This window comes from Macaca nemestrina, chromosome 4, assembly GCF_043159975.1.
Source record: "Macaca nemestrina isolate mMacNem1 chromosome 4, mMacNem.hap1, whole genome shotgun sequence".
NCBI lineage: Eukaryota > Metazoa > Chordata > Mammalia > Primates > Cercopithecidae > Macaca > Macaca nemestrina.
In genome coordinates, this window is record NC_092128.1 from 118,355,669 (window position 1) to 118,382,642 (window position 26,974).

Here is a 26,974-nt window from a genome sequence, read left to right on the forward strand (position 1 = left end):
GCTCCCGGTGGCATCGCCGCGCAGCCCTGCCCTGGTGCGGCTCTGGGCTCCGGGCAGTTGACAGGCGGTGCCCGCGATCCGCTTCCGGCCCTGATTGGTCCACCGCTGCCCACCAGGCTTCTCCTATTGGCTGCCAGTCATCCCGCCGCGCCCGCCGGTTGGCCGTTCAGCCGTTGCCCTGGCGACGCCGATGTTGTGGTTCCGCAGCCCCTGGGATTTTGGGTTTGGTTGGCTGCAGCCCGCCAGCCTTGTAAAAACTCCAACGCCGGGCGCCGCAGGCAGCACCCACGGAGACCCGCGGGGAGCTGGTGAGCCTGAGTGGGCTGGAGGACAATGGGGGCGCCCACAAGGGCCCCGGCCTTGTCCACTGTGAGGAGCTCACGGTGCGGGCAGTGGGCGCCGGGGCTGGAGGGAGGGGACCACCTTGTCGCCGGGTTGGGATGAGCACAGGGCGGGATCTCCCAGCCTGCCCAAGTCCCGCGGCCCCTTTGTTACCTGTTGTTTATCCTCTCTGTACCTACTGTATCCCTGGCGTGGACGTGCCTGTACTGAATACCCGACGTGACGTACCCCCTGCTGTGTGACCCGCACGCACGCATCTCTGCTGAATACCCCGCGTGAATGTGCCCCTGCTGTGTACCCGGAGTGCGTACGCCCCTGCTGTGTACACTGTGTGGACATGCCCTGCTGTCTACCTGGCGTGCATGTGTTCCTGCTGTATACCGGCATGATGTGCTCCCTTCTGTTTACCTGGCGTCGACCTGCCCCCTGCTGTACACCCTGCATGGAAGTGCCAGCGCTAGGCGATCGCAAGGCGCCTGCAGGCGTGTCAGGTGGAGGCGTACAGACCGACCTAGAGGGGGCGCGCAGATTTTGCTTTTGCAGTTGCAGCTTCTGACAGCGGGTCAAGCAGGCAGCGTCCAGAGCACCTGCGAACACCAGGTCCGGCAGCATCTGTCTTTTCCCGCAGCGTGCAGCGCCTGACCATGAGGAACACGAGCAAGGAACTTCAGGGCGCCACGCACCGCTACGCTCCCTGCGGTGAGTGCGCCCTGAGCGCGTCCCGGCCAGAAAGAGCTGGGTGCGTGCACTCTGCTTACTAGACACGCTGTGGACCCGTCGTCCTCTATGTGGGCTGGAGGGGGGTGTGAACGATGGAGGACCAACTGATAAAACTAACAAGTCAAAGAAAGGCACAAACTGCTCCTGTGCCTGAGTGTGAAATCAAGACTTAAAGAGAAATATGAGTGGGGGAAGTCTTGTTTTTCTTTATTTTCAACAAGAGAGAACCAAGGCTACCTATCTTGTTCAATCTGGAGCAACAGGATCCCTTGGAAGTTTTCATTGTCATAGTTCTACAGTTCTCACAACTGCGTTCCTGAATGTTGACCTGGGAAGTTTCTTTTCTAGCTGAATTCCCTAGGTATTTCATTGAATCCCTAGACCTTGCTCCTACTTTAGACCCCAAGCAAGTTAAACATACATTCTGGTTTTAGTGTCTGGCTACAGGAAAAGGAATTCAGTGAGGTTCATGTCTTCTTATGTGCCAGGGTTTGAAGTGGAGGAGAGGGGAAGGAAGAATAAGTCTTGAGATGCTGTCATCTTTTTTCTTTTTTCCTGTTTTTTTTTTTTTTTTTTTTTTTTTTTTTTTAAATTGGGAAAGACTGTAAGAGGGTAGAGAAGAGGGTCGTGGGGATCAGCTGGGACAGCCGAGTTGGAGCTGGTCGGCACCCTGGAGCCAGCACATCTGCTCAGAAGTGAACCATATGTGGCCCTGCTGCATACTCTAAGCATGTTGCTAGCCCAGAGGGCTACCTTGTGACCGCTATTGAAGATAGTGTGGCCATGCTGGGGATTGGAAAGGGAACAGCACAGAAGGCCTGGCTGATTTGCCTTTTCCCAGTGGGCTCTGGAGCCTTTATGTGACTTCTTGGTGTCTTCTAGTGGCCTTGTCTGTATGAACAACACTAAGGAACACTAATAACTGCCAGGCACTGTTCTAAGTGCTTTATATTAATATATACTAACTCATTTAACCTCATAACAGCCCTACAAGGTAACATTACCCTCATTTTATAGAGTTTGGAGTAATTTGCCCAAGGTCACACACTTTGTAAGTGACTCCACAGCTGTTAAGTGAGGCCACAGCAGCCTAAAGCAGGAGCCTGTGCCCCGTGGGTATGTGAGCATATAACACACTGCCTTGTGCCTTAGAGACCAGAAGAGCTGGGGGATCTTTAGTTCATCTCATAGACTGTCACAGACTGTGTTTCCTCACTGATGAAACAAGGGTACTAATATTTGGCAAACGAGAAGGCAGGCAAGGCTATATATAAAAAAATCTATATGATAGTAAATGATTGATATGGTACAAGTGCCAACAATGTGTTTTGCATGATAAAAACTGTGATAACTCTTAGTCCCTTTAACCCTCTGTGTGTGTGTATGTGTGTGTGTGCGCGCGCATGAGGTGATCACGGTTGGTTCTTACTGATCCGGGCCCTCGCTCTCTGAGTGCCTCCTTTGCCTGCATTTAGAAATGGCCAACCAGATTCGAGTTCAGTGCCTGTTCACAGCTTCCAGTAATGAGAAGAAGGTAGAAGACACACTGTTCTCTGTGGATTAATTAGTAATCAAAACACAGAGTGGAAAAATAAAGCAACAATAAAATGCCTTCTCTCAAAAAGAAAATATTTGAACTGAGTATGATCAGACTATGAAGCTGCTAAATTCTCCTATTCATTCTTAAATTGATTCTCTGTGATCTTTTGTGCAATTCTTTAAACCTTTTCCAATTTTTTTCTTTCCTTTACAAAACCATATAGTGTTTATTCAGCTATTTAATGTCCTTTAGATACTTAAAAGATTGTATTAAATACCATCCATTAAAAATTTGATGTCTAAGCTTTTAGCTTTAAAGGATGGTTACTTCTCATTTCTGTATGCTTAAATGAATCGATTTATTCAGTACTATTTTCCTGTGTGTCTACTGCGTTAGTCAGCATTCTCCACACCAACATAACCAACAGCATATCCATGTCTACCTTTCTATATACATACACATATATATATAGATAGATAGATAGATAGATAGATAGATAGATGTAAAGAGAGAGAGAGGGATTTGTTTTAAGGAATTGGCTCACATGATTGTGGAGGCTGGCAGGTTCGAAATTTGCAGTGCAGACCAGCAGTCCGGAGACCCAGGGAAGAGCTGATCTTGCTGTTTGAGTTTCAGAGCAGTCTGGAGGAAGAGTTTCCTCTTTCTGGGGGAATCTCATTCTTTTCTCTTAAGACTTTCAATTAATTGCCCACAAAAAGAGTCAAACTCTGTAAAATATTTAAAGAGGTTTATTCTAAGCTGAATATGAGTGGCCAAGGCCTGTGACACAGCCCCAGGAGGTCTTGAGAACATGTGCCCAAGATGGTTGAGTCACAGCATGATTTTATCCATTTTAGGGAGACAGAAGTCATAGGAAGACATCAATCAATCCATGTAAGGAATACATTCATTCAGTTTGAAAAGGTGGGATAACTCCAAGTATGTGTGTGTGTATGTGGGTGGGAGTTGGTTCCAGGTCATAGGTGGATTTAAAGATTTTCTGATTGGTAATTCGTTGCAAGTTATTAACCAAAGACACAGAATCAATAGAAAGTAGTGACTGGGTTAAGATAAGGAGTTGCAGAGACTAGGGTTTTTGTTATGTAGATGAAGTCTCCAGGTAGCCAACTTCAGAGAGAGTAGATGTAAACATCTCTTTTTTTTTTTTTTTTTTTTTGAGACGGAGTCTTGCTCTGTCACCCAGGCTGGAGTTCAGTGGCCGGATCTCGGCTCACTGCAAGCTCCGCCTCCCGGGTTCACGCCATTCTCCTGCCTCAGCCTCCCGAGTAGCTGGGACTACAGGCGCCTGCCACCTCGCCCGGCTAGTTTTTTGTATTTTTTTTAGTAGAGATGGGGTTTCACCGCGTTAGCCAGGATGGTCTCGATCTCCTGACCTTGTGATCCGCCTGTCTAACATCTCTTATCAGACCTAAAAAGGTGTCAGACTCAATTAATTCTCTCCTGGATCAGGAAAAGAGCTGGAAAGGGAAGGGGATTCTCTACAGAATGCAGATTTTCCCCACAAGAGACAGCTTTTTAGGACCATTTCAAACTATGTCAAAGAAATCTATTTTGTGGTAAAATACTTCAATTTCTTTCAGGACCTGCTATCTGTCATGTGATGCTCTACTACAGTCAGGTTGCAATTTGGTCTCTGATTGCCACAAACAGTCTGTTTTTTCAGTCTTAAGATCTCTGTTTTAATGATAATGCTGGTCTGCTGTGCCTGAATTCCAAAGGAAGGAGGGTATAAGGAGGCACGTGCAACCTCCCTTCCCATTATGGCCTGAACTAGTTTTTCAGGTTTACTTTGGAATGCCCTTGGCTGAGTAGGGGGATTCATTTAGTCAGCTGGGGGATGGGGGGGCGCAGGGCTTAGCATTTTATTTTTGCTTTACTCTGACTGGAGGAAGCCCACCCACATTACAGAGGACAGTCTACTTCACTCAAATTCTACTGTTTTTAATGTTATTTTCATCTAAAAAACGTCATAGACACAACTAAAATAATGCCTTACCAATATCTGGGTACCATGGTCCAGCCAAGTTGACACATAAAATTAGACATTATATCTACCCAAGAAGAGGATATTATGTTAGACTCTGAACATACTGCCCCTGTGACAGGACATTCTGATAAGTGCTACTAAATACACCCAGTCGCTTGTGTCACCTTAATTGCATCTCTTGTATCTGATATTCTTCCTGGGTTTTGTTTCTAAAGTTCTCAATCAGGTGTGATTTTTTTGTCTTATATTTGGGTATCTGGTTAATCAATTTCAGATTCAAATAGTTACCTAGAACACCAGGTGTCTGAATGCCCCGGATCTCTTCTCTCTGTGAGGGTCATCAATAAACACTGGTAACTCCAGGTCCCTGGGATTTTGCCAACTCACTTGACAGAAGCTCCCAGTAGGACTCCAGGGAGTCTCCTGGGTGGTCCCAAGCCAGTCTGCAGGGCCTGTCCTGGATGCCCTCAGCTCAAGGCCTTAGGGAGCCTCATGGCTTCACCAGGCCCATGTTCAGCTTCTCTGTCCACAGCCCCTTTCTGCATGGGCTCCACTCAGGAAGGGAAGAAGGACAGAGAATAGCTCTCCTCCTCCACTCGATTGTGCCTGGCTTCTTCATGGGACCTTTGACAATACAAACCACACAATCTACACTCCCTGTGTTTCAACTTGATCTTTCTCAAGGGAACCAAACCCAGTCACCTTAAGAATTTCTGAGTCTCCACCTGAGAAGTTTTTCCATAACACATAGGCACCTGTTTCCACCATTTTTCAGGAACCATCTAGACCTCTGGCCACCTTTCACTGCTCTCTTTGGCCTCAGGCATAAGCAAAGCCATTATTATTGAAAACAGTAATTACACATTAATAATAATGAAAGGGACAAGGAGAGAGGGAGAAGGAGAGTGATAAGGTGAGATGAACTCTCACGTGGGGAGTCTGGGTGGAGGGAAGGTACTGTACTCGCTTGTGTGGAGATGGGCTGCTGAGCTGATTCTAGCACCCTTGCTCGGTGGACAGGTCTCTTTGACCACTCCCCAGTTCCGCCTCTTGTCACTTTTGTGCTAGTGGTAAATGTGTTCAAACAGGCTGTTATTTCTGTGACAGAACTTAGATTTCAGTATTTTTAGCATACTAAATTTAGCAAATCTTGGTCAACATTTAGCCATATATTCCACAGGCTTACCCATAACGTTTTATTTAAGTGATTTGGGATTTTTCAGGAATGTATATTTCCCAGCATAACCGGAAATACAGTTGTCTTATTTTTATGGAGGATTAGGAGAGAGAGACAGAGACCTAATGAGGCTTGGGTAACTCCCTGGGAAGCTAAAGCACCCATGAAAGAGGCTGAGCCCTCAGAGCTTTCCCTTCGGTTGGTGCCAGTGGTGGCATCTTGGTGGGCAGTAGAGACTCGATTGCATGGGTTGTGTTACCATTCACATCAGGAACTCAGAAGAGGGCATTTTCTTCCTTGCTAATAGGCTTCCACAGAGCCTATTAGGCTCTGTGGCCTGCACTACTCCACCTGATGGGGCTGTCTGCATAGACACTCTGGTAGAGGACTAGAGGCCACCCTGGCACACAGCAACAGCGTGGCCCTCTGCCTCTCTCCTCTATAGATTGGTATTACCATCTTCCAGTGAAGCGCTCTGAGAAGGCCGTGGATGCCCCACCAGCGTCCCAGATCCCAGGTCTCAGCAATTTGGGAGACTCACACGGCAGGGACCTGCCTGGGACTCGGAGATACTGGATAAAAGAAACAGATTCGGAATACGTGAAGCTCGCGAAACAAGGCGGCAGGCCTGGTGAGCCCCCGCCTGCCCTGTTCAATGTGGCAGCCTCGTGGGCGGTGAGGGGGGCGTTTTTTCCTAATTTCTTCCATATAAAAATATTACTATAGAGTCTACATGTTTAGCTTAGGGCCTTTGGAAATTTAGGTTAATTAACTAGGTGTAGGGATGGGCATGCTCTCCAGGGGTGAGCTAATTTTTATGATGTTAGAATAAATAGGCCAAATTCACAGAATTGCCTGTGTAGGATATTTCTTCTGAGTAATGCCTTTGCGATGATCCAACCTTCCCTCACCCACTTTATATTCTTATTACAAAGAGAATCTCAGGAAGTTGCCTCCAAGAGAGAATCTGTCTTTGCACGCTACCAATTCTTGGCTAATTTTTGAAAAGGTTTTGTTTCCTGTTGTTTATTCTCATTGCGGCTTGTCCTTTGTATGAAAATGTTTTCGAAAATGAAAACCATAGATGAGTTTCAGTGTGATGTTGATGAGGATCAAATTTTGATACATGATTTAATTGAGAAAGGACTGCTTAATCATGCTAAAAACTAAGGTATTTGAGCTCAACAGAAATTTCTCAGAGGGTTGGGAGATCACATCTAAAATGTCTCAGAGCCAGTCTTGGGGCCAGTGACTTTGAGAGACACTAACCTTTTTTCCCCTCTGGCTGCCATTACTCCTGTGGGGATTGTCAGAAAGAAAATGGGAAGCAAAATGGTGACATCTTTGCTTTAATATTAAAAGGTTGGACTAAACAGTTTGATGGACTAGGTGTGACACTCAGAGAACAGGACCTAGACATTTTTTCTTAGATTCACCTCCTCCTGCTGTTGTTTAAAAGAACATTAAGGGGACAAACTCTGAATGTCGGTAAATCAGATAAAAGAATTGCATCAATAGTAGTTTCCTGAATGTGATCATTGTGCCATGATTACGCCAGGAATGTCTTTTGGCAACATCTGCTGAGATATAGGGGGATGACTGGGCATTATGTCTGCAACACGCTGCCCAATGATTCTGAAAACAATAATGACAACAAAAATAATAATGAGAGAGAGGGATAGACAAAGAGAGAAAACAGAAAGCAAATATGGTAGAGTATCATCTGGGGAGCCTAGGTCAGGGTACAGGGGAACTCATACTATTCTTGCAATGTTTCTGTAAGTCTGAAACATTTAACAATGAAAAGTGCTTTAAAAGTAAAAAAAAAAAAAAAAAAAGAAAAGTTAAAATTTTATTATTGATAGCAATAGGTCAACCAAAGTTGTCTGCTACTGCCATGGGCACTGTTATAATTTTGCTGTCCTTATTATCAGGAAAGTCAGTTCTTCCCACTCCCTGCTTTTTGAAACCAGAGGAGGGAAGTGTGGGGAGCTAGAAAGCAAGTGGGTGAGTTGGGAGCTGGCCTGGGCCTCTGAGAAGGACCCTGTACTCTCTGTGCCTCTCAGGGTTGGCTCTAAGGTGACTGTGAAATCTCCCAGGTACCTTTCAGGGGCTTGTATCCTACTTCCCATCTGGAAACCTGGAGGGGTGTTTTCTTCTGGAAATGGTAGGGGTGGGGTTAGGGACAGGTCCATAGTGGCAGAGGACCGTCAGACTGTCCTATGCTAGGAGAATGGTGTGGGGGTAGCTGAGGATGAGGGAGCCAGCTCATGTGCAGTCCCTGGAGACCTCAGCAGTGGAGGGATGGGCCCCCTCCAGGAACTGGTGGATGCTGGCCTGCATGGATGCTGCTCAAGATCAAGAGCTCTGTCCAGATCTGCAAAGAGTGAGATGTGGGGAGGCATACAGGATGTCCCTTCCTGAGCACAAAGCAGGACGCCCACCTGTCAGCCTGTGCAGAGACAGGTGAGGATCAGGGATGCTCTGTTAGCCCCTGAATCCCAGAGGCAACCCCAGGGAGACCTGCAGTTCCCCTTGTAAATTGAGCCTATCACTGGCAATGCTGTGCGTCTGTGTAGGGGCAACGGGGTGTCTCACAGCCATGTCTTTTTCTCTTTGAGATTTGTTGAAGCACTTTGTCCCTGGGACCAGGAAAGGCTCCCCGGTGGCCTACTCCCTGCCAGACTGGTACATCCACCACAGCAAGCCACCGACAGCCAACCAGCAAGAGTAAGTATCTTAAAGCACTCACATTTTTATTTATCTTTACAGGAAAAAAAAATAGCCCAATTTGAATTTTAAAAATACAAATATCTAATACTGATAGCAAGCATGTGATAATGACAACTTCGGGTTCTCTTTTACAATAGCCCACTCTTTGAGGGATATAGCCTAAGTTGTCAGAAAACCAGAGTTCTGGAAACCCTGGCATTTTGTGCCACCCTAGAGTCGTGTGTCTTTGGGCTCCTTCTTGGTAAATTGCACTGTAGTGTTACCGGCAGGTCTTTGTTCTTAGAGCTCCCAAGATGGTGGTGGGCTGCTCCCAAGATGGTGGGTGGTGGGCTGCTCTCAAGATGGTGGCAAGCCTTTTGTTCTCTGACCTGAGGTTCTTGGCCTCACATATTCCAAGGAATGGAATCTTGGGCCATGCGGTGAGTGTTATAGCTCTATTAGAAGCTGTGGGTCACGAAGAGACCCTTGGAACCCAGCAACTAGTGTTCAGCTCCATTAGGACAAACCCAGGCACTTAGCTGTGCAGGAACAATGGCGAGCCTCTAGCCTGATAGGGAGTGTCAATGGGTGCCTCGCTGGATCAGAAGTACAGTGGACACTCTGCCGGATCTGGAGGGGTGGAAATTAGCGGCAGGTCTGCGACGGAGGCAATCAGCAGTGGTGGACGGCGGGGGAAAGCTCAGCTCAAGCCGGGACAAACACAGACCAGAAGAGTGTGCAGTTGCAAGATTTAATACAGTGAAAACAGGGCTCCCATACAATGGGAGGGGACCCAAAGGAGTTTGCCACTGCTAGCTCAAATGCCTGGGTTTATATCCCAATCATTGTCCCTCCCCCTGTGCTCTCAGGCAACAGATGATTGACTATTTCATTACCTCCTGCTTTTAGCCTCATTGGTATTTTAGTGAGCTCTCTTTACTATCTGATTGGTTGGGTGTGAGCTGAGTTACCAGTCCGGTGTTTAAAGGTGGGTGCAGTCACCTTCACCAGCTAGGCTTAGTAATTCTTGGCCGGCCTAGGAAATCCAGCTAGTCCTGTCTCTCAGTAGGACTGACCACATCCTCCTGACGTGGAAATAGCAGCCTATCCCAAAGGGTTCTCATTAAAGACAAAAGGCACTAGGTAAAGCTACAAATATATGAAATCCTAAATTTCTATGTTCACTATTGAGTTATGAGGAGCCATTGTTCCCATAATATTTGAAATGTGTAAGAAATTTCTATTTGTGGACATGCAAACTTTATCTCCAAAACCACCTCTCTTGGATTGAGAGGTAAAATGAAAAATCATTTCAGGCCATTTCCCCATTTTTTTGGGCTTGAAAATAGGACTACCATAGATATATTTACAAGTAGTTATCTGGTGTTACTTGAATGTTCTGCCATGGTCACAGTGCGGCTTTTGTCTTCAGGATTCTGTTTCCCTCTGTAGTTTAAAATGAATACACAGGGTGGCTCACACCCAGGTGGGTGGATCACCTGAGGTCAGGAGTTCGAGACCAGCCTGACCAATATGGTGAAACCCCATCTCTACTAAAAATACAAAAATTAGCTGGATGTGGTGGTGTACGCCAGTAGTCCCAGCTACCTGGGAGGCTGAGACCAGAGAATTGCTTGAATCCAGGACGCAGAGGTTGCAGTGAGCCAAGATAGCACTGCTGCACTCAAGCCTGGGTGACAGAGCAAGACTATCTCCAAAAAAAAAAAAAAAAAAAAGAAATACTCTGTGCTAACAGAGGTTACATCAAAGTGGATGAGCTGAGCAAGAAGAGAGAGTCTTAGAAGGGGAAGCAGGAGACTGGGGGCACTCCTGCAATGCTGCTTGCGCTTGCAAGAACAGAGCAGAGCAGGCAGCCTCAGGTGAGAGTAGAGCCCGAGTACCCCAGGCAGATGTGGAGGGATGGGTTTCCTGAGCACCCTTGACCCTGAGCTCTGACTGAGGGGTGCCCAGTGGTCCTGCGGCTACTGGACTCTAAGCAGCTGTTCACTTTCTTGCAGCCGAGGGTGGCTCCTGCTCTAGCTGGGTGCCCTGAACCAACGGTTAATTCTTGGGGGGAGGTGGGAGCACTTCATGTCTCTGGGGTGCTCCTGGAGAGCGTTACCTCAGGCATGCCCCTTCCTCCTATATCCACACTTCCACATGGACTTTTTCGTCGCTTCTTTCTGCTTTTTTCTTCCAAACTGTTGGTACCCCTGTCCCTTTGCTGTCTCCTCCCACCCCATATGTCCTTACTAATTGTCCAAGCCTTCTAGTGATGATCTACTTCTGGGGCCTTCAGTGTTTTTCGTCCTCCTGGGACCTTGTCCTCCTCTGGACTGCAGACCACCTGCTCCAGGTCCTGGGACAGGCCGAGGATATGAAAAGCAGGAAGCACAGGAGAAATTCTTCCTTCACTGAAAATCTGGGAACCCAGGAGCTACAACTTAACACGCTTTTTAAAAAAAATTGTCCCTCCCTTTGTTGTTTTCAATGCTCATCTGTCTCTGTGGGCTTTTTACTGCCCTCAGACTGTATCAGAAGTGGGAGGGCTGGGGAGAGGTGCCGCTTCTCACACCTGTGCTCCCTGAGCAACTCAGCCACACTTGTGGCTTCTCTTACTGGGTATCTGCGGCCACCTTCCAAGCCTGCATTTCCAGCCTCTGACCGCTGCTCCCTGGCCTCTTCACTCGCTCTCTCAGAGGACCCCAGCCACCTCTTTTAGGTGCTTTGCTGCAGTGGTGCCCAGGACCCTACTCCTCAACCTTGCCCTTGATGCCCACTTTGCAGCTGGGGCCTCTTCTCAGCATCCTGGAGCCCTGAACAAGTGCAAATGAGGAGTGGGACATTGCGGGGGGGGGGTCCCTGCAGCCCCTCAGACACTGCGTGGTAGGGGGGGTTGTGCTGCCGTGTCAAATTTGAATGCAGTGTTCTTCCCTGTTCAAACCTGGTTATGTGTACAGATCTTCGGGGATCTAAAGGCTAAAGCATTCCAGTGCCTTTGATGCCCCTTCTGTATGCGCTGTGTGTATGGGAAGACTGGTTGCTAGTTTAAATGCCCACATTAAAAATGACCATCCAACAGGAAACAGAGCATGTTATTATTATTTTAAATGAACATGTTAAATGGTAAATGTTTAAGGGTGTTTAGTTATTTTAAGGGGTCAAAGTGGTAGATGCTATTCTAAAATAAATAATTATTTTAGAAGATATGTTTTATAATTTCATATTTTAGTATATCTCGTTTTACTAATGTCGAGACCTTGTGATTTCTGAGTGGCCCTCCTGGGAGGCAGGCCCCAGAGGGGTTGGTGTGTTGCTTAGCAGGCACAGGAGGGAAAGGCCTGTCTGTGTTTTCAAGGAGGATGGGTAGTGCTGATGTCAAGAGAGACGGAAGAGAAGAGAATAAGGGAGGGAGAGAAAGAGAAAGAGGGAAAGAAGAGGAAGAGGAAAAGAGAGAGAGAGAGAGAGAGCAAGAGAGGGAGAGAGAGAGGAGAAAGGAAAGGAGGGAGACAGTGAGAGAGGGAGGGAGACAGAAGGAGAGAGGGAGAGGGAGAGCCAGCAATGGAGATGAAAGGGAGGGAGGGAGCTGAAATGGCTCTGAGCACCGGGCTATAACTGCTGTCTGTCCCTGCAGAGTGCGGGCTGTCTCCATGCCGGATTACATGGTTCATGAAGAATTTAACCCCGATCAGGCCAACGGTAGCTATGCATCCAGAAGAGGGCCCTTCGACTTCGACATGAAAACAGTTTGGCAAAGAGAGGCTGAGGAACTTGAAAAGGAGAAAAAAAAGGTGATGGGAGCCCATAAATAGATGGCATCCGCATCCGCTTTGCTTCTGTGGCCCCGAGTAATTAAGTGCTGTGATGTTAGCTGCTGGTGGCGTCTTACGTTGCCCGTGGCATCGGCCACGTGCTCTGTGTTTTAAGTTTGGATCTACTAAAAGGCAAGCAGCCACCATACTGTGGTCTTTCTTTTTCTTTTTACGAATAATGACTTTAAAAGGTAAGATTCCTTTTTGCTAGATGATTTACAGATAGTTAATGCTTATCTAGAGGAAAACTGGCTTAGCACTTCTGATCTGGCAAATACAGAAAAGGAATTTTATATTTAGTTATCCCATTTCTGAATGTTTTCATTTATTTAAGTATTAGGCGTTTTCTGGAATACTCTTTGTTGATAATAAAGGAAGAGAAGATGAATTCTCTTCTTCTATGTGAAGTCCTGGTGGTGTATTTGATCGCAAAGGAGTGACTGGCCGTGCAGTGAAGGCTTCTCAGAGGATGTGTATTTTAAGAATGCAATGAAGAAAGTTGGAAGCAATCTTGAATTGGTGGCTCTGTTGTTGGGAAGTCTTGATCAGAGGCCCTTCTCTCCCCTTTCCTTGGGGCTGGAAGGAACAAGAGCCAGGCCTGCAGCTCTGCCAAGGGCTCAGTATTGCCTGGGGCTTCAGCACCACATCTCAGATTAGTCTCAGTTCTTGCAACTCTGGGGTTTGTGAGTGAAACGGTGAAGTTCACATTACAAATAACAGTAGTGTTTGATACAGAGAATAAGAGTGAACACTGTTGTCACCTGACAGGTGATCATTTTGAACAGTGAAGAGAATGGATGTGTCTTAGCATAGGCGGCAGTTGTTATGAACTATCTATGCCTGATTCCTAGACTGTTGCCTCTTGGTTTGGAGGGAAACCCCTCAGTTTATTTTGGGGACTTCAGTAGCTGAACACCAAGTAGAATGTCAACTGGCTGCAATGGGCCACATGCTTTTTCTTTAAGATCTCCACGTCCAGCTGTGATTCGGATTTTGGGTTGTTTCCGTGATCCGTGCAAAGGCACTGGACCTTTTATTGTTGTTTTTTTGTTTATTTTTTTAATTAGAGAGAAGTTCTCTCTCTGTCACCCAGGCTGGAGTGCAGCGGCATTATCATAGCTCACTTACACCCTCGAACTCCTGGGCTCAAGGGCTCCTCTGCCACAGCCTCCTGAGTAGCTGGATCTACAGATGGATACTGCCGTAGACACTCAGCAAAATGGACCATGTTAAGAATCAGATCTATCTCTTAGTGTTGTGCAAGTGGCCAATTACACTGAGTTACAGCCTCTAGTGACAAATGAACCTTTGGATATTAACCATGGTTACAGCTCACATCTACAGAAATCTTAAAATGCTAAATGCTATATCACTCTCAAATCAAGTGGGGTTTCTAAGTTAGTATCCATTTACAAAAGGTGTGCTAGGGGCTGCACAAAGTTCCAGAAGCCAGCCTCTCACTGTGGGGAAGGAGATAGGGTGACAAGCGGTGGTGGTTAAAGATACACATGCTGAATATTTACCAGGTAGAGGGACATGATGTCGGGTAAGGTGCAGGGGATGAGCACCGCATCGGGATGGACTCCGATTGCCCTAATAAGACAACACAATCACCACTTTGGTAAAAAGGTCACCTATGTGTGATGATCACATCCTGGGCGTGGGCCAGCCGACAAAGTGCTTCCTCAACTGTGCCCTGGCCCCACATGGGGCACGTGGTGGACGCTTGACAAGACTTAGGGCACATGTGTTGCCTGTTGGTTACCAGCATTCATGGGGGTCTTGCTCACCTACAGGGTGATCGGGGGATCTTATTTCCTTTTTTTGAATAGCCATCTTTTCTTCCTGTAATTGTTAGCAATACCTCCACGGATTTTGTTTGCTTGGTTTGGTTTTTTCCAGTTTTCCTGTAGCATTTATTTATATTTCTTTTAATAAGAAATAATTTACATAGAGTGAAACCCACCTTTTATAGAGAACTGCTCTCCAGGTTTTGACTAAGGTGTCCCTTGTGTACCACCACAGCCGTCAAGGAACATAGCAGTCCTGTCGCCCCCAGCATTTCTACACCTTTTTATGGTCAGCCCCTCACCAGACCCTTGCAAGTCCCAATCTGTTTTCAGTCTTTATAGTTCTTCTGGACAGAGCAGGAGCATCGCCATCTTGGACAAGCCTCTCATTCTAAAAGTCCACCTTAATTAAAACCACCTAAATCCAAGGGGCATCAGCCTAATGGCTAAGGTCAATGAACCACAGGTAACATCTCCAACCAGAAACACTCAAACTCCTCCCTGACCAGAGACATGGTGGCCCCTAAATAAGCTCCCTCCAGCCAGGAAGATTCCAGTCCCGAGTTAACCGCCCTCCGGGCTGAAAGATGTCTGCCCCGAGATAACCTCCCCTCCTCCCAGAGAGTTTCCAACCCCACCATGAACTTCTCCACACACATGGACATTCCAAGCTTCTCATAAGCCCCCTCACCCTAAAACCAATATATACTTTTAGTCTGTAAGAAAAAGTGCCCCTGACCACAATCGGCCAGGAGCGCCTCTCAGGTTTTAACTAAAGAAAACCTGTCTTTGACTGTCAAGCCGCATTTCGTGTTTCTTTCCTCTTTCTTTAATTCGTACACTTCCTTTTCCAGAATGTGAAATCAATGGAATCATACGGCGTGGAGTCTTTCCTGCTTGACTTCTCCAATGTGGTGTAATGCATGTACATTATGCATCTACATTACATACGCGTGGCTGTGCTATTCCGAGTATCAGTAGTTCATTCATTTCTGTTGCTGAGTTTCATTGGCTGATCATGATACCATTTGTTTATCCATTCATTTGTTGGTGGACATCTGGGTTGCTTCCAGTTCTGGGTGATTATTACAAAAGCATACAGGTGCTTTTGTGAACATATGTTTTCATCCAGGTGTGGGAAATTCCTTCAGGACCAGGCTCTTAGCTGTTCATTGTTTTTCCTCCTGAGCAGATGGCATCTTTACTCAAATATAGAAACTGCTTTTGAGTTACAGACTGTCCCTTTTACATAACTATTTTGTTGAATGAGATGATTGCTGAATTATATTTTATTGTGACCATTTACAATGACCACATTGAAAGTCCAGCCCTACAAGCTTTGTATCTTTGCTACCATTGGTGAGTTTTCTTCTAGTTGTTGAGTGCTTTCCACTAACTCAGGGTTTTGCGTGTTTCCTCACACAGCTGAGGCTACCGGCCATTGACTCAAAGTACCTAAGCAAAGCAGACACCCAACTTGGCCCTAAGGACCCTACAGGAAGTAGACTCTCCTTCCCCCCCATGTAAGTGCTTGAGCTACGCCCGCACTGTCTGGACTGGGTTTGGGTTTGGCTTTCCGTCTTTCATCCGGTGATGACTGCGCCAGTGACAGCATCCACACAACTTCCCGAAGCCCTGTCTGCGGCCTGGCCTGGCTGTGCCTGTCGCCCCCTCACTGTGGTTTCTGTTCCTTCCTAATGTCATTTTGCCACTGTTGAACACATCTGCCCTTCCAGGTCATGCTTGCTGCAGGTTGGCAGTGTGGAGGCCCTGCTTCTCCATCAGGCTGTGTCCTGCCTGAAGCACCCGCCCCCTCCGAGATACCACCCTCACCATAGTTTGCCGGGGCTGCTTGTCCTGCATGTAGGGGCCACTAGGTCCTGATGTTTCTGTGTCCAAGTCCTGAACTGAGGTGTCTGCGCCTTGTAAGCGTGCTGGCTCTGTTTCCAATTGGAAGATAAAGCAGGCACACTGACATTTGCTGATCCTCCAGCTGGAGAGTGAAATCCCTGAGGCCTTAGGTGTCTTCTTACTCTCCCAGATCCAAGTTTAATGCTAGGATAAATGTTATTAATTACCTGACTAATTCTTCAAACAGCTTCTTGTCCAATGGGGAAAAAATAATCAGATACATTGCATTGTGACAAATGCCATGACAGCACCAAGCTAGACTGATAGAGAGGGGAATATACATGTATTCATATGTGTTTATATATATGTAAGTATATAGGTATACCTAGACATGTATTTATAGATGTGCAAGAGAGAGAACATGAAGCATTAGGAGTGGCTTTGATAACAAAGTGATTGGGCGCAAGAAATCCTCCCACCTCAGCCTCCCAAGTAGCTGGGGCTATACGCATGCACCACCACACCCAGCTGATTTTTTATTTTTTGTAGAGACAAGGTCTCATTATGTTGCCCAGGCTGGTGTCAAACTCCTGCACTCAAACAATCCTCCTGCCTCTGTCTCTCAAAGTGCTGAGATGGAGGCTCAGAGAGAACAGGTGGTGGGTTGCTACGGCTCGAGCTGAAAGCTCACACTACCTCCACCGTGGCAAACTGCCCTGTCACTCTTCAGTGTGGGTCAGGGTAAGATGTGAAGATGCAGTAGATGGTGAAAGGCTAAGCTAACAACAAGAAATGACTGGAGACAAACCTGTGTAAGAGAGTAAAATAGCAGCGGGTAACCATTGATAAGGACAAGAAAGAACCAATAAGAAAGTAATCATTTGTTTTTTTTTTTTTTTGAGATGGAGTCTTGCTCTGTTGCCCAGGCTGGAGTGCAGTGGTACGAACTCAGCTCACTGCAGCCTCCACCTTCCAGGTTCAAGTGATTCTCTTGCCTCAGCCTCCCAAGTAGCAGGACTATAGGTGCCTGCCACCACAGCTGGCTTTTTTTTTTGAGACAGAGTCTCGCCCTGTCCCCCAGGCTGGAGTGCAGTGGTGCGATCTTGGCTCATTGAAAACTCCACCTCCCCTCCTGGGTTCACGCGATTCTACTGCCTCAGCCTCCTGAGTAGCTGAGACTACAGGCGTCCACCACCGCGCCCGGCTAATTTTTTGTATTTTTAGTAGAGGTGGGGTTTCACCATGTTGGCCAGAGTGGTCTCGAATTCCTGACCTCAAGTGATCTGCCTGCCTCAGCCTCCCAAAGTGCTGGGATTACAGGTGTAAGCTACTGTGCCCAGCCCCCTTCCTTCCTCCCTTCCTTCCTCCCTTCCTTCCTTTCCTTCCCTCCCTCCCCTCCCTCCCTCTTCCTTCTTTCTTTCTTTCTCTTTCTTTCTTTCTTTCTTTTCTCTTTCTTTTCTCTTTCTTTCTCTTTCTTTCTTTCTTTCTTTCTTTCTCTTTCTTTTCTTTCTTTCTTTCTTTCTTTCTTTCTTTCTTTCTTTCTTTCTTTCTTTCTTTCTTTTTCTTTCTGTCTTTCCTTTCTTTCTTTCCTTTCCTTTCTTTCTTTCTCTCTTGTTCTCTTTCTTTCTCCTTCCTTCCTTCCTTCCTTCCTTCCTTCCTTCCTTCCTTCCTTCCTTCCTTCCTTCCTTCCTTCCTTCTTTCCTTCCTTCCTTTCTTCCTTTCTTTCTTTCTTTTCTTTCTTTTCTCTTTTTTCCTTTTTTCTTTTTTTTGAGACTGAGTCTCACTCTGTTGCCCAAGCTGGAGTGCAGTGGTGTGATCTCGGCTCACTGCAACCTCCGGCTCTCAGGTTCAAGCAATTCTCCTACCTCAGCCTTCTGAGTAGCTGGGACTACAGGTGTGCGCCACCAGGTCCAGCTAATTTTTGTATTTTTTGTAGAGACAGGGTTTCATCAGGTTGGCCAGGATGGCCTCGATCTCTTGACCTCGTGGCTGCCTGCCTCGGCCTCCCAAAGTGCTAGGATTATAGGCGTGAGCCACCGTACCCAGCAGTTTTTTTGTTGTTGTTTTGTTTTGTTTTTAAAGGTAGTTCTGAGCAATCCATTACTATGAAGGAAGGGGGTGGTGTTTTCTTAGGAAGGCTTCCCAGTGAAATACTAGAATTATTACTAATTCTTAATTGACTATCACAAAGAAAGATTTTGGAAGCTGAACTAAACATGCTCTCATCCCTGTACAAGGGATGCTTTGACATGCACTTGTTATGCTTAAAAATGGAGACAGTGAGACAGACAGAGAAGCAGAGGGAGATACAAAAGGGCAGAGAGAGATAGAGGGAGAAAGAGAGAGGGAGAGGCATAGAGAGAGGTTTGTTAGGTTTGAAGGGACAGTGACACCTATTTAGTGTGTTCACGGAATACTGCTTCTGCTTTATCATTAACCCTTGTGCTTAAGTTTCACATTACTTTTACTCTTTTTAAGGCCTGGTCAAAAAAACAGTTCACCTACCAATTTTTCCAAACTCATTAGCAATGGTTATAAGGATGAGTGGTTGCAGCAGCAGCGAGCTGACTCAGGCAAGAGGACCCCGAAGATCTCCAGGGCGTCAGTGTCATCTCAGTCCCCACGAGACCCGGAAGGTCCCCAGGATGCAGCGAGGCTCCAGGACGCAGAGGCTCCTGAAGGTCCTGAGGATGCCCCAGGTGAGGCACAGGCAGCCATCTGTGTTTACTGGAGGCTTGGTTAATTGTGATGCAGCAGCTGATGTTCTTATCGCATGATGCTTCTCGTAATGAGAAATGAATAACCCAAAAACGATGTGAAAACACCCATAGAAGTACCAAGGTTACAGATAAGCAAGAGGGTAATACATGTTTTGCTCTTTCCTCTTTATTCAAATGAATAGCGGAAGTCATGACTTTTGGGGTTTTACATTTTATTTGTCAAAAAGTTTGATAGTCCATTTGATATAACAAACAAATAACATACCAAATAATATCAACTTTTAATCTTCCAGATCCAAAAAATGTTGACCCTAAAATGCTTAGACTTTTGCATAAGCAACTGGTCCTTTTTGAGATCACTTTTTAAAAATTTTTGAAAATAAGTCAAAATTCAAACTTAAAATTACTCCATTATCTTAAACTTTGAATAATTTAGAACTTTCTCCATAATTAGATGTTCAAAGTACTATATTAGTTTTAATTTATTATAATATTTTATTTTATTTATTTTTTGAGACAGAATCTTACTCTGTTGTCCTGACTGGAGTGAAGTGGCACAATCACAGATCACTGTAGCCTCGAACTCCTGGGCTCAAGAGATCCTCCCACCTCAGCCTCCCAAATAGCTGGGACTATAGGCATGCACCACTACATGCAGCTACTTTTTTGTTTTTCATCAAGACAAGGCCTCACTATGTTGCCCCGGCTGGTCTCAAACTCCTGGGCTCAAAAAATTCTTCTACCTCTGCCTTGCAAACTACTGAGATTACAGGTGTGAACCACTGTGCACAGCCATTCATTTTTCTTTTTAATAGTACAGAAAGAATTCATCTTATTTTTTCAACACATCCATCTTAATACCTATTGAGCATTATGTTCAGTATCCACAGCTCTATTAATTATTGACCATTTGCTTCTGGGAAACTTGTTTTTACTCTTGAGGCTTGAGTTCTTTGATTAAGAGGAAAGATGGTGTGTTATGCCTCTTCAGACATTTCAAGTGTTTGGTGTGGTTATTTGTAAGTGAGGTCACTGCTTGCCCTTATTCCACACCCTGTTCCTTACTGTATTTGTTGAGCAAGATCTGCCACTTACTGGCTGACTCTCTCCTTTATTATCCTGGAGGATGAGATGGTGACAAGTTCATATTCAGTGTTGGTAAAAAGCACCCTATTGGCTGGGCACAGTGGCTCACGTCTGTAATCCCAGCACTGTGGGAGACAGAGGCAGGTGGATCACCTGAGGTCAGGAGTTTGAGACCTGCCTGACCAACATGGAGAAACCCCATCTCTACTAAAAATACAAAATTAGCTGGGCGTGGTGGCGCATGCCTGTAATCCCAGCTACTCGGGAGGCTGAGGCAGGAGAATCACTTGAACCCGGGAGGCGGACGTTGAGGTGAGGCAAGATTGCGCCATTGCACTGCAGCCTGGGCAACAAGTGGGAAACTCCGTCTCAAAAAAAAAAAAAAAAAAAAAAGAAAAAGTGTGCCCTATTGAACTTTACAATGTCAAGAGTGTTTTATGACTTATTGTTGTTTTAAGTAATATAGAATTTTTATTAACTCTTTAAGTAATTATGACTTCTTTTAATACTTGGTCTGTTTCGTTAACCTGAACAATGAATGTACTTGTTTTTTATTACAGAGTCTTCTCACAGTGAGTATTTATAAAGTAACCTGCACCAAAACAAGACAAAAGTCTTACACAAAAAAAATCGATGGACATAGTCCTGTAATCTGAGACTACAGCCTCTCGGCAGCCTGGAATGTCCTTCTCCAAACTGCATGCATTCTGACTACAAAGCCTGTGCCATGTCTGTTTTAAAAAAATCGGAGTTCCAGAAACATAACTTAGGGAGAGCAAAAAGAGGATCGCTTACACTGTTAAAACATGATTCTTCTTCTTCTTCTTTTTTTTTTTTTTTTTGAGAGGGAGTCTCACTCTGTCGCCCAGGCTGGAGTTCAGTGGCGTGATCTCGGCTCACTGCAAGCTCCGCCTTCCAGGTTCACGCCATTCTCCTGCCTCAGCTTCCCAAGTAGCTGGGACTACAGGCACCCACTGACACGCCCGGCTAATTTTCTGTATTGTTAGTAGAGACAGGGTTTCACCGTGTTAGCCAGGATGGTCTCGATCTCCTGATCTCGTGATCTGCCCACCTCGGCCTCCCAAAGTGCTAGGATTACAGGCGTGAGTCACTGTGCCTGGCCTATTGTTCTTTTATACGTGTTACACAAGCAAAAACATACTTTAGTTCATAGGCACACACTGTATTACTCGCCATGTGAGAGTCATACTGGAAAAGGTAAGTAAAAAGCCATGGGAGACTCCAATTTATTTTTTAGTTTACTTTTTATTTTATTTTTAATTGACTAATAATAATTGCATACAACTATGGGGTGCAATGCAATGTTTTGATATATGTACACATTGTGGCATCATTAAATAAAGATAACTAAAATATCCATTACCTCAAATACTTATGCTTTTTTTTGTGGTGATCACACTTAAAATCTGTTCTTTTAACGATTTTGAAATATACAATATATTATTATTAACTTTATTCACCTTGCTGTGAAATAGATCATTAAAACTTAACTCATCCTGTCTAAGGGAAACTTGGTACCCTTTGACCAACTTCTTCTCTTATCCCATCAACTACTAGCCCATCCCCAGCACCTAGTAGCACATTCTGTTCTGCTTCTATGAGTTCAACTTTTTTAGATTCCATATATGGCTGCAATTATACAGTATTTGTCTTTCTGTACCTGGCTTATTTTACTCAGACGAATGTATTCCAGGTTCATCTATGTTGTCACAAATGAAAGAATTTACTTCTTTTTTAAAGGCTGAATAGTGTTCCATCGTGTATATACCACATTTTCTTTCCTTATTCATCTGCTGATGCACAGTGAGGTTGATGCCATAGCTTGGTTATTGTGAATAATGCTGCAGAAAATTTGCGAGTGCAGTTATAGCTTTGTGACATACTGATTCCATTTCCTTTGATATATGCCCAGCAGTGGGATTGCTATATCATACGGGAATTCGATTTTTAGTTTTTTAAGGAAGCTCCATAATGTTTTCCATTATGGCTATTCTAATTTGCATTTCACCTTCAGTATGTAAGGGATCCTTTTTCTCCATATTATCGTCAACACTTACTTTTCATCTTTTTGATAATAGCCATTTTGACAGGTGTGAGATGATACCTCATTGTGGTTTTCATTTGCATTTCCCTGATGACAGTAATGTTGAGCTTTTTTTTATATACCTGTTGGCCATTTACATGTCTTCTTTTGAGAAATATCTGTGCAAGTCCTTTGCCCATTTTTAAATTGGATTATTTGTTTTTTTTTGCTACTGAGTTGAGTTCCTTATATATTTTGGATATTAACCCCTTATCAGACTTATTGGAAACTTATACAGTTTCCAAATATTTTTTTCCTGTGCTGTGGCTTGTCTTTTTATTTTGTTGTTTGTTTCTTTTGCTTGCAGAAACTTTTTAATGTAGTCCCACTTATTTTTCCTTTTGTTGCCTGGGTTTTTGGTGTTCTATTCAAAAAATCATTGCCCAGACCAATGCTGGGGAGCTTGTTCCCTATATTTTTTTCTACAGGTTGAGCATCCCAAATCTGAAAATCTGAAATCAAAGGAAATGCTCATTCAAACATTTCAGATTTTGGATTTTTGGATTTGGGATGCTCAACCAGTAAGTATGCAAATATTTCAAAATTTAAAAATAATTGAAATCCCAAACACTTCTGGTCTCAAGGATTTCAAATAAAGGATACTCAACCTATAGCAGTTTTACAGTTTCAGGTCTTTTGTTTAAGTCTTCATCTAGTTTGAGTTGATTTTAGCATATTAAATGAGATGAAGATCCAATTTTCTGTCTCTGCATGTGGATATTCAGTTTACCCAGCACCATTTATTGAAGAAACTGTCCTTTCCCTCATTGTGTGTTCTTGGCACCTATGTTGAAAATTAATTGACTGTTAATGCGTGGGTTTATTTCTTGGCTCTATCCATTGATCTATACTTCCGTTTTTATGCCAGTACCATGTGGTTTTGCTTACTCTAGCTTTCCAATATATTTTGAAATCAAATAGCATGATTCCATATATCTGCTTTTTTTTTCTGTTTGCTTAAGATTGGTTTGGCTATTCAGAGCCTTTTGTGGTTCCCTACAAATTCTAGTATTTATTTTCTATTTCTGTGAAAAATGTCATTGGAATTTTGATAGGGATTGCATTGAATCTGTACATTGTTTTGGGTAGTATGGACATTTTGACAATATTAATTATTCTGATCCATGTATGTAGGCTATGTTTCCATTTATTTGTGTCTTCTTCAATTTATTTCATCCATGTTTTATAGTTTTCAGTGTACAGGTCTTTCACCTCCTTGGCTAAATTTATTCTTAAGTATTTTTTAATGCTAATGAGACTGGGATTGTTTCCTTACTTTCTTTTTCAGATCATTTGTTGTTAGTACATAGAATGCTACCAATTTTTGTCTGTTGATTTTGTATCCTGCAATTTTACTGGATTTGTTTATCAGTTTTCACAGTTTTTTGGTGGAGTCTTTAGGGCTTTCTATATATGAGATCACATTGTCACCAAACAGAATATTTCACTTGTCTCTTTATAATCTGAATGATTTCTATTTATTTTTCATGCCTAATTGCTCTGGCTAAGACTTCAGGTACTAAGTCAAATAGAAGTGGTGATGGTGAGCGCCCCTGTTTTTCTCCTGATCTTAGAAAAAAGCTTTCAGTTTTCACTGGTGAATGTCATATTAGCTGTGGGCTTCTCATGTATGGCCTTTATTGTGTAAAGGTACATTTCCTCTATGCTTAATTTGTTGAGAGTTTTTATCATAAAAGGATGTTGAACTTTGTTAAGCACTTTTCCTGTATCTATTAAGGTGACCGTATGGTTTTTGTCCTTCATTCTGTTAATTTGGTATATCACATTTAATGATTTGCATATGTTGAACCATCCTTGCTTACCAGGGATAAATTCTGCATGATCATGTTTTATGATCTTTTTAATGTGCTGTTGAATTTGGTTTGCTAGTATTTTGTTGTGAATTTTTGCATCTATGTTTATCAAGGAAATTGGCCTGTAATTTTCTTTTCTTATAGTGTCCTTGTCTGACTTTGGTATCAGGGTAATGCTGGCCTCATAAAATGAGTTTGGAAGTGCTCCTTCCTTTTCAATTTTTTTGGAACAGCTTGAGAAGAGTTAGTATGAGTTCTTCCTTTACATGTTAGGTAGAATTCACCAGTGAAGCCATTATGTCCTGGGCTTTTCTGTGATGGGAGAGCTTTTTTTTTTTTTTTTTTTTTTTTACCTGATTCAATCTCCATACTCATTCTTAGACTTCAGATTTTCTATTTCTTCATGATTCAGCTTTGGTGGATTGCATGATTCTAGGAATGTATCCATTTCCTCTAGACTATCCAATTTGTTGGTGTATAATCGTTCACAGTCGTCCTTTGTGGCCCTTTGTGTTTTGCAGTATCAGTTGCAACATATCCTCTTTCTTTTCTTATTTTTTTCAGTCTTTTCTTTTTTTCTCTCTTAGTCTAACTAAATATTTGTCAATTTTGTTTATAATAAAAATATTACTCTTACATTTTTGATCTTTTCTATCTTTCTTCTGCTAACCTTGGGCTTAAATTATTCTTCTTTAGGACCTCAAGTTAAATATACAAATGCAGCAGGTACAGAAGATCACCTTCATAAGATATGATAAGGGTTTTATTATTCTGCATTGTCGTAAGAAGATAGAATTTACTTCACCATTGACAAAATATTACATATCTGATCAAGGGACTATCATTTGATATTCATATAAATGTATAAACTTTATATTGCAGGTGTTATGTAATCTTTGTGTTTATATTATCAGCAAGATCTGTTTAATTTTGAAGAAACCTTTTAAGCTTTCAAATTAATGAAAGCCTAAATAAGCAGCAAAGCCCCTAAGAGCTGAAGAATCATCATGCGGAGAAGAGGATCTGCTCTGCTTAGTTTCTGGATAGCTGAGGCGGGTGTCACTATGAAACGCTTGCTCCCACCTCTCAGTATCTCTGATTTCAAGGCTAATGCTAGAGCTTTTGACATCCACACTCTCTCCACTGTCAGTCTGACCACCATTTTCCTTCCTGTATTTCATTTCCTCGTCTTTTTTCCTATTTTCCCTGCTGTCCATCATGGTTTTAACTTTATAAACAATAGGCAATTTAGAAAGTGCCTTTTTTTTCCTTCCAACTAGACATCTCTCCACTTAGAATGTGTTGCTATAACTTTCTGGAGACTAATCTTGTCAAGGCTTCTTATTTTATTTTATATTGTTAAGATAGGATCTTGCTCTGTTGCTGGGCCTGGAGTGCAGTGGTGCAATCATGGCTCACTGCAGCCTTGACCTCCTGTGCTCAAGTGATCCTTCTGCCTCAGCCTCCCGAGCAGCTGGAACTACAGGTGCATGCCACCATGCCTGGCTAATTTTTGTATTTTTTATAGGAACGAGATTTCACCATGTTGCCCAGGCTGGTCTTGAACTCCTGAGCTCAAGCAATCCACCCACTTCAGCCTCCCACAGTGTTGGGATTTTAGGCGTGAGCCACCACGCCCAGCCTAAGGCTTCTTCTTAATGTTTCTTTCCCTCTGTGAGACACAAGATTATTATTATTCTTGTTTATTGCATTTTTTTCTAGCTGTCCTAGATATTTTGACATGCCCTAAAGCTTCGCATTAGGAAACTGGTACACTATTGTACTTTGAGAGGGTCAGCATTAATGAAGATTTCAAAAGACTTGGGAGCAGGGACACGTGCCATGCCAAGACTGACAGCCTGAGTTGCCCCACCTCCCTACTCGCCTTGCCCAGGCTGTGCTCATACTATTTATTTAATAATTCTTGTCAGTGTGCTTATGTCAGCAGAAACTTTCCACAATACACAGGCAAAACTCATGAATTAAACTGTTTCCAATGGGGTACTCTCTTCTAGTCTACCAGTGCAGAAGTTGTAGTCTTGTGTTTCCAATGTATGATTTATGCCAGGATCATAAGCTCGATTTTTCTGTAGACTCAGAAATAATCCTTATTAATAGGTACAGAACTATGTGTTTTCTTATATTTAAAATTAAGGTTTTTTAATTTATAGAAAACGTCATCTTTGTCTACTTATTTATTTACTTTGTGTTGCAGGCCCAGAAGAATCTGTATCTGCATCAACACCAGCAGAGCTCAAATAAATCCTGATGCAATATATATTTAGGATAATTTTAAAATGGCTAAATATGACATGACTATATTATAGCTATATTTCTGAGGCTCTTTTTGTATTTTATTAATATAGACTCTCATTGAATAATTTAACTTGTAGCAGATTTGACATTGCTGCATAGAAGGGGCAGGTGTTGGTTTTTGTTTCTTGCGTTTCTCTGGGATGTGAAACACATGGCTAACAAACACAACTATGGCCTCTGGTACCCTCTGCCCTGCTGGCCTGTTGATGTCCCAGTATCTCAGAACCAATCACTTGCCCCTGTCATCAACTAACATAACCTCCTACTGTGTGAACCACTCTTAGCGGGCATTGCTACTGGATTCTTGACTAGAGGAAACTTACAGAACAGGTGTTAAACCTTTTCCAATATTTGGTATTGCAATCTTTACAGAAATCATTTTCTAGTTACAAAAAAATTTAATTCCAGAATATGGTGATACAGTTTATGTTAAGAAAAATATTTTAATTTATTATGCCATAAATTTATTAACATTTAATATAAAATATTGTAACATTTGCTGTTTTTAAATGTTTGCTATTTTTTCATAAACTGAGATTCAAAATATTAAACATTTATTATTTTGTATAAACCTTTAAGTAAAAATATGCTGAGTTTTAATATTTAATTTAGTAGAATTAACAAAAACTCCCAAGCTGAATTACTTTGTTTTATAAATGTTAAATTGTTTATATTTAAGTAATTAGCTGAAATATAGTTCTATGTTTTGTATATTAATTGATTAATAACAATAATTTTATGTGGGAATGTTTTTAAAAAGCCAAGTAAAGCCACAGATATTTTAGCTTCTTTCCCAGAATAAACTTATCATGCATTTGTTTACCTAAAATTTAAGTTTCAAATTAGTTCTCTATATGAGACACTTAATTGAGCATATATATCTATATTCATTGATCAAACTGATATGCTACAGGAGAATGTATGCAATATGTAAAAAAATGCAAATGGCTGTATGCATTGAATAAAAATCATATGCAATTAC

At 43.3% G+C, this 26,974-nt stretch overlaps 1 protein-coding gene across 12 annotated transcripts; it reads left to right on the forward strand.

The window, feature by feature from the left end:
* The first annotated feature begins 162 nt into the window (after positions 1-162).
* Positions 163-26,974, forward strand: C4H7orf57 (chromosome 4 C7orf57 homolog). 12 transcript variants are annotated; one of them, XM_011759372.2, is made up of 9 exons: positions 163-308; positions 886-1,041; positions 6,233-6,418; positions 8,409-8,517; positions 12,134-12,290; positions 15,527-15,624; positions 18,431-18,651; positions 20,319-20,330; positions 25,892-26,974. In XM_011759372.2, exons 1-9 carry the CDS (start codon positions 191-193, stop codon positions 25,936-25,938), a joined length of 1,104 nt encoding a protein of 367 aa, XP_011757674.2. In that variant the 5' UTR covers positions 163-190; the 3' UTR covers positions 25,939-26,974. The 12 variants fall into 12 exon arrangements, with proteins under 12 accessions (XP_011757674.2, XP_070951275.1, XP_070951276.1 ...); XM_011759370.3 differs by having other exon boundaries at positions 178-308; positions 971-1,041; positions 25,892-26,971; XM_071095169.1 differs by having other exon boundaries at positions 198-308; positions 892-1,041; positions 25,892-26,970.

What these genes read in the sequence shown, in the direction of transcription:
- C4H7orf57 (XM_011759372.2), top strand. Translation starts at nt 191, where the DNA reads ATGTTGTGGTTCCGCAGCCCCTGGGATTTTGGGTTTGGTTGGCTGCAG. An exon ending in GCACCGCTACGCTCCCTGCG is followed by an intron (nt 1,042 to 6,232) that starts GTGAGTGCGCCC and finishes TCTCCTCTATAG; the next exon opens with ATTGGTATTACCATCTTCCA. An exon ending in GAAACAAGGCGGCAGGCCTG is followed by an intron (nt 6,419 to 8,408) that starts GTGAGCCCCCGC and finishes TTTCTCTTTGAG; the next exon opens with ATTTGTTGAAGCACTTTGTC.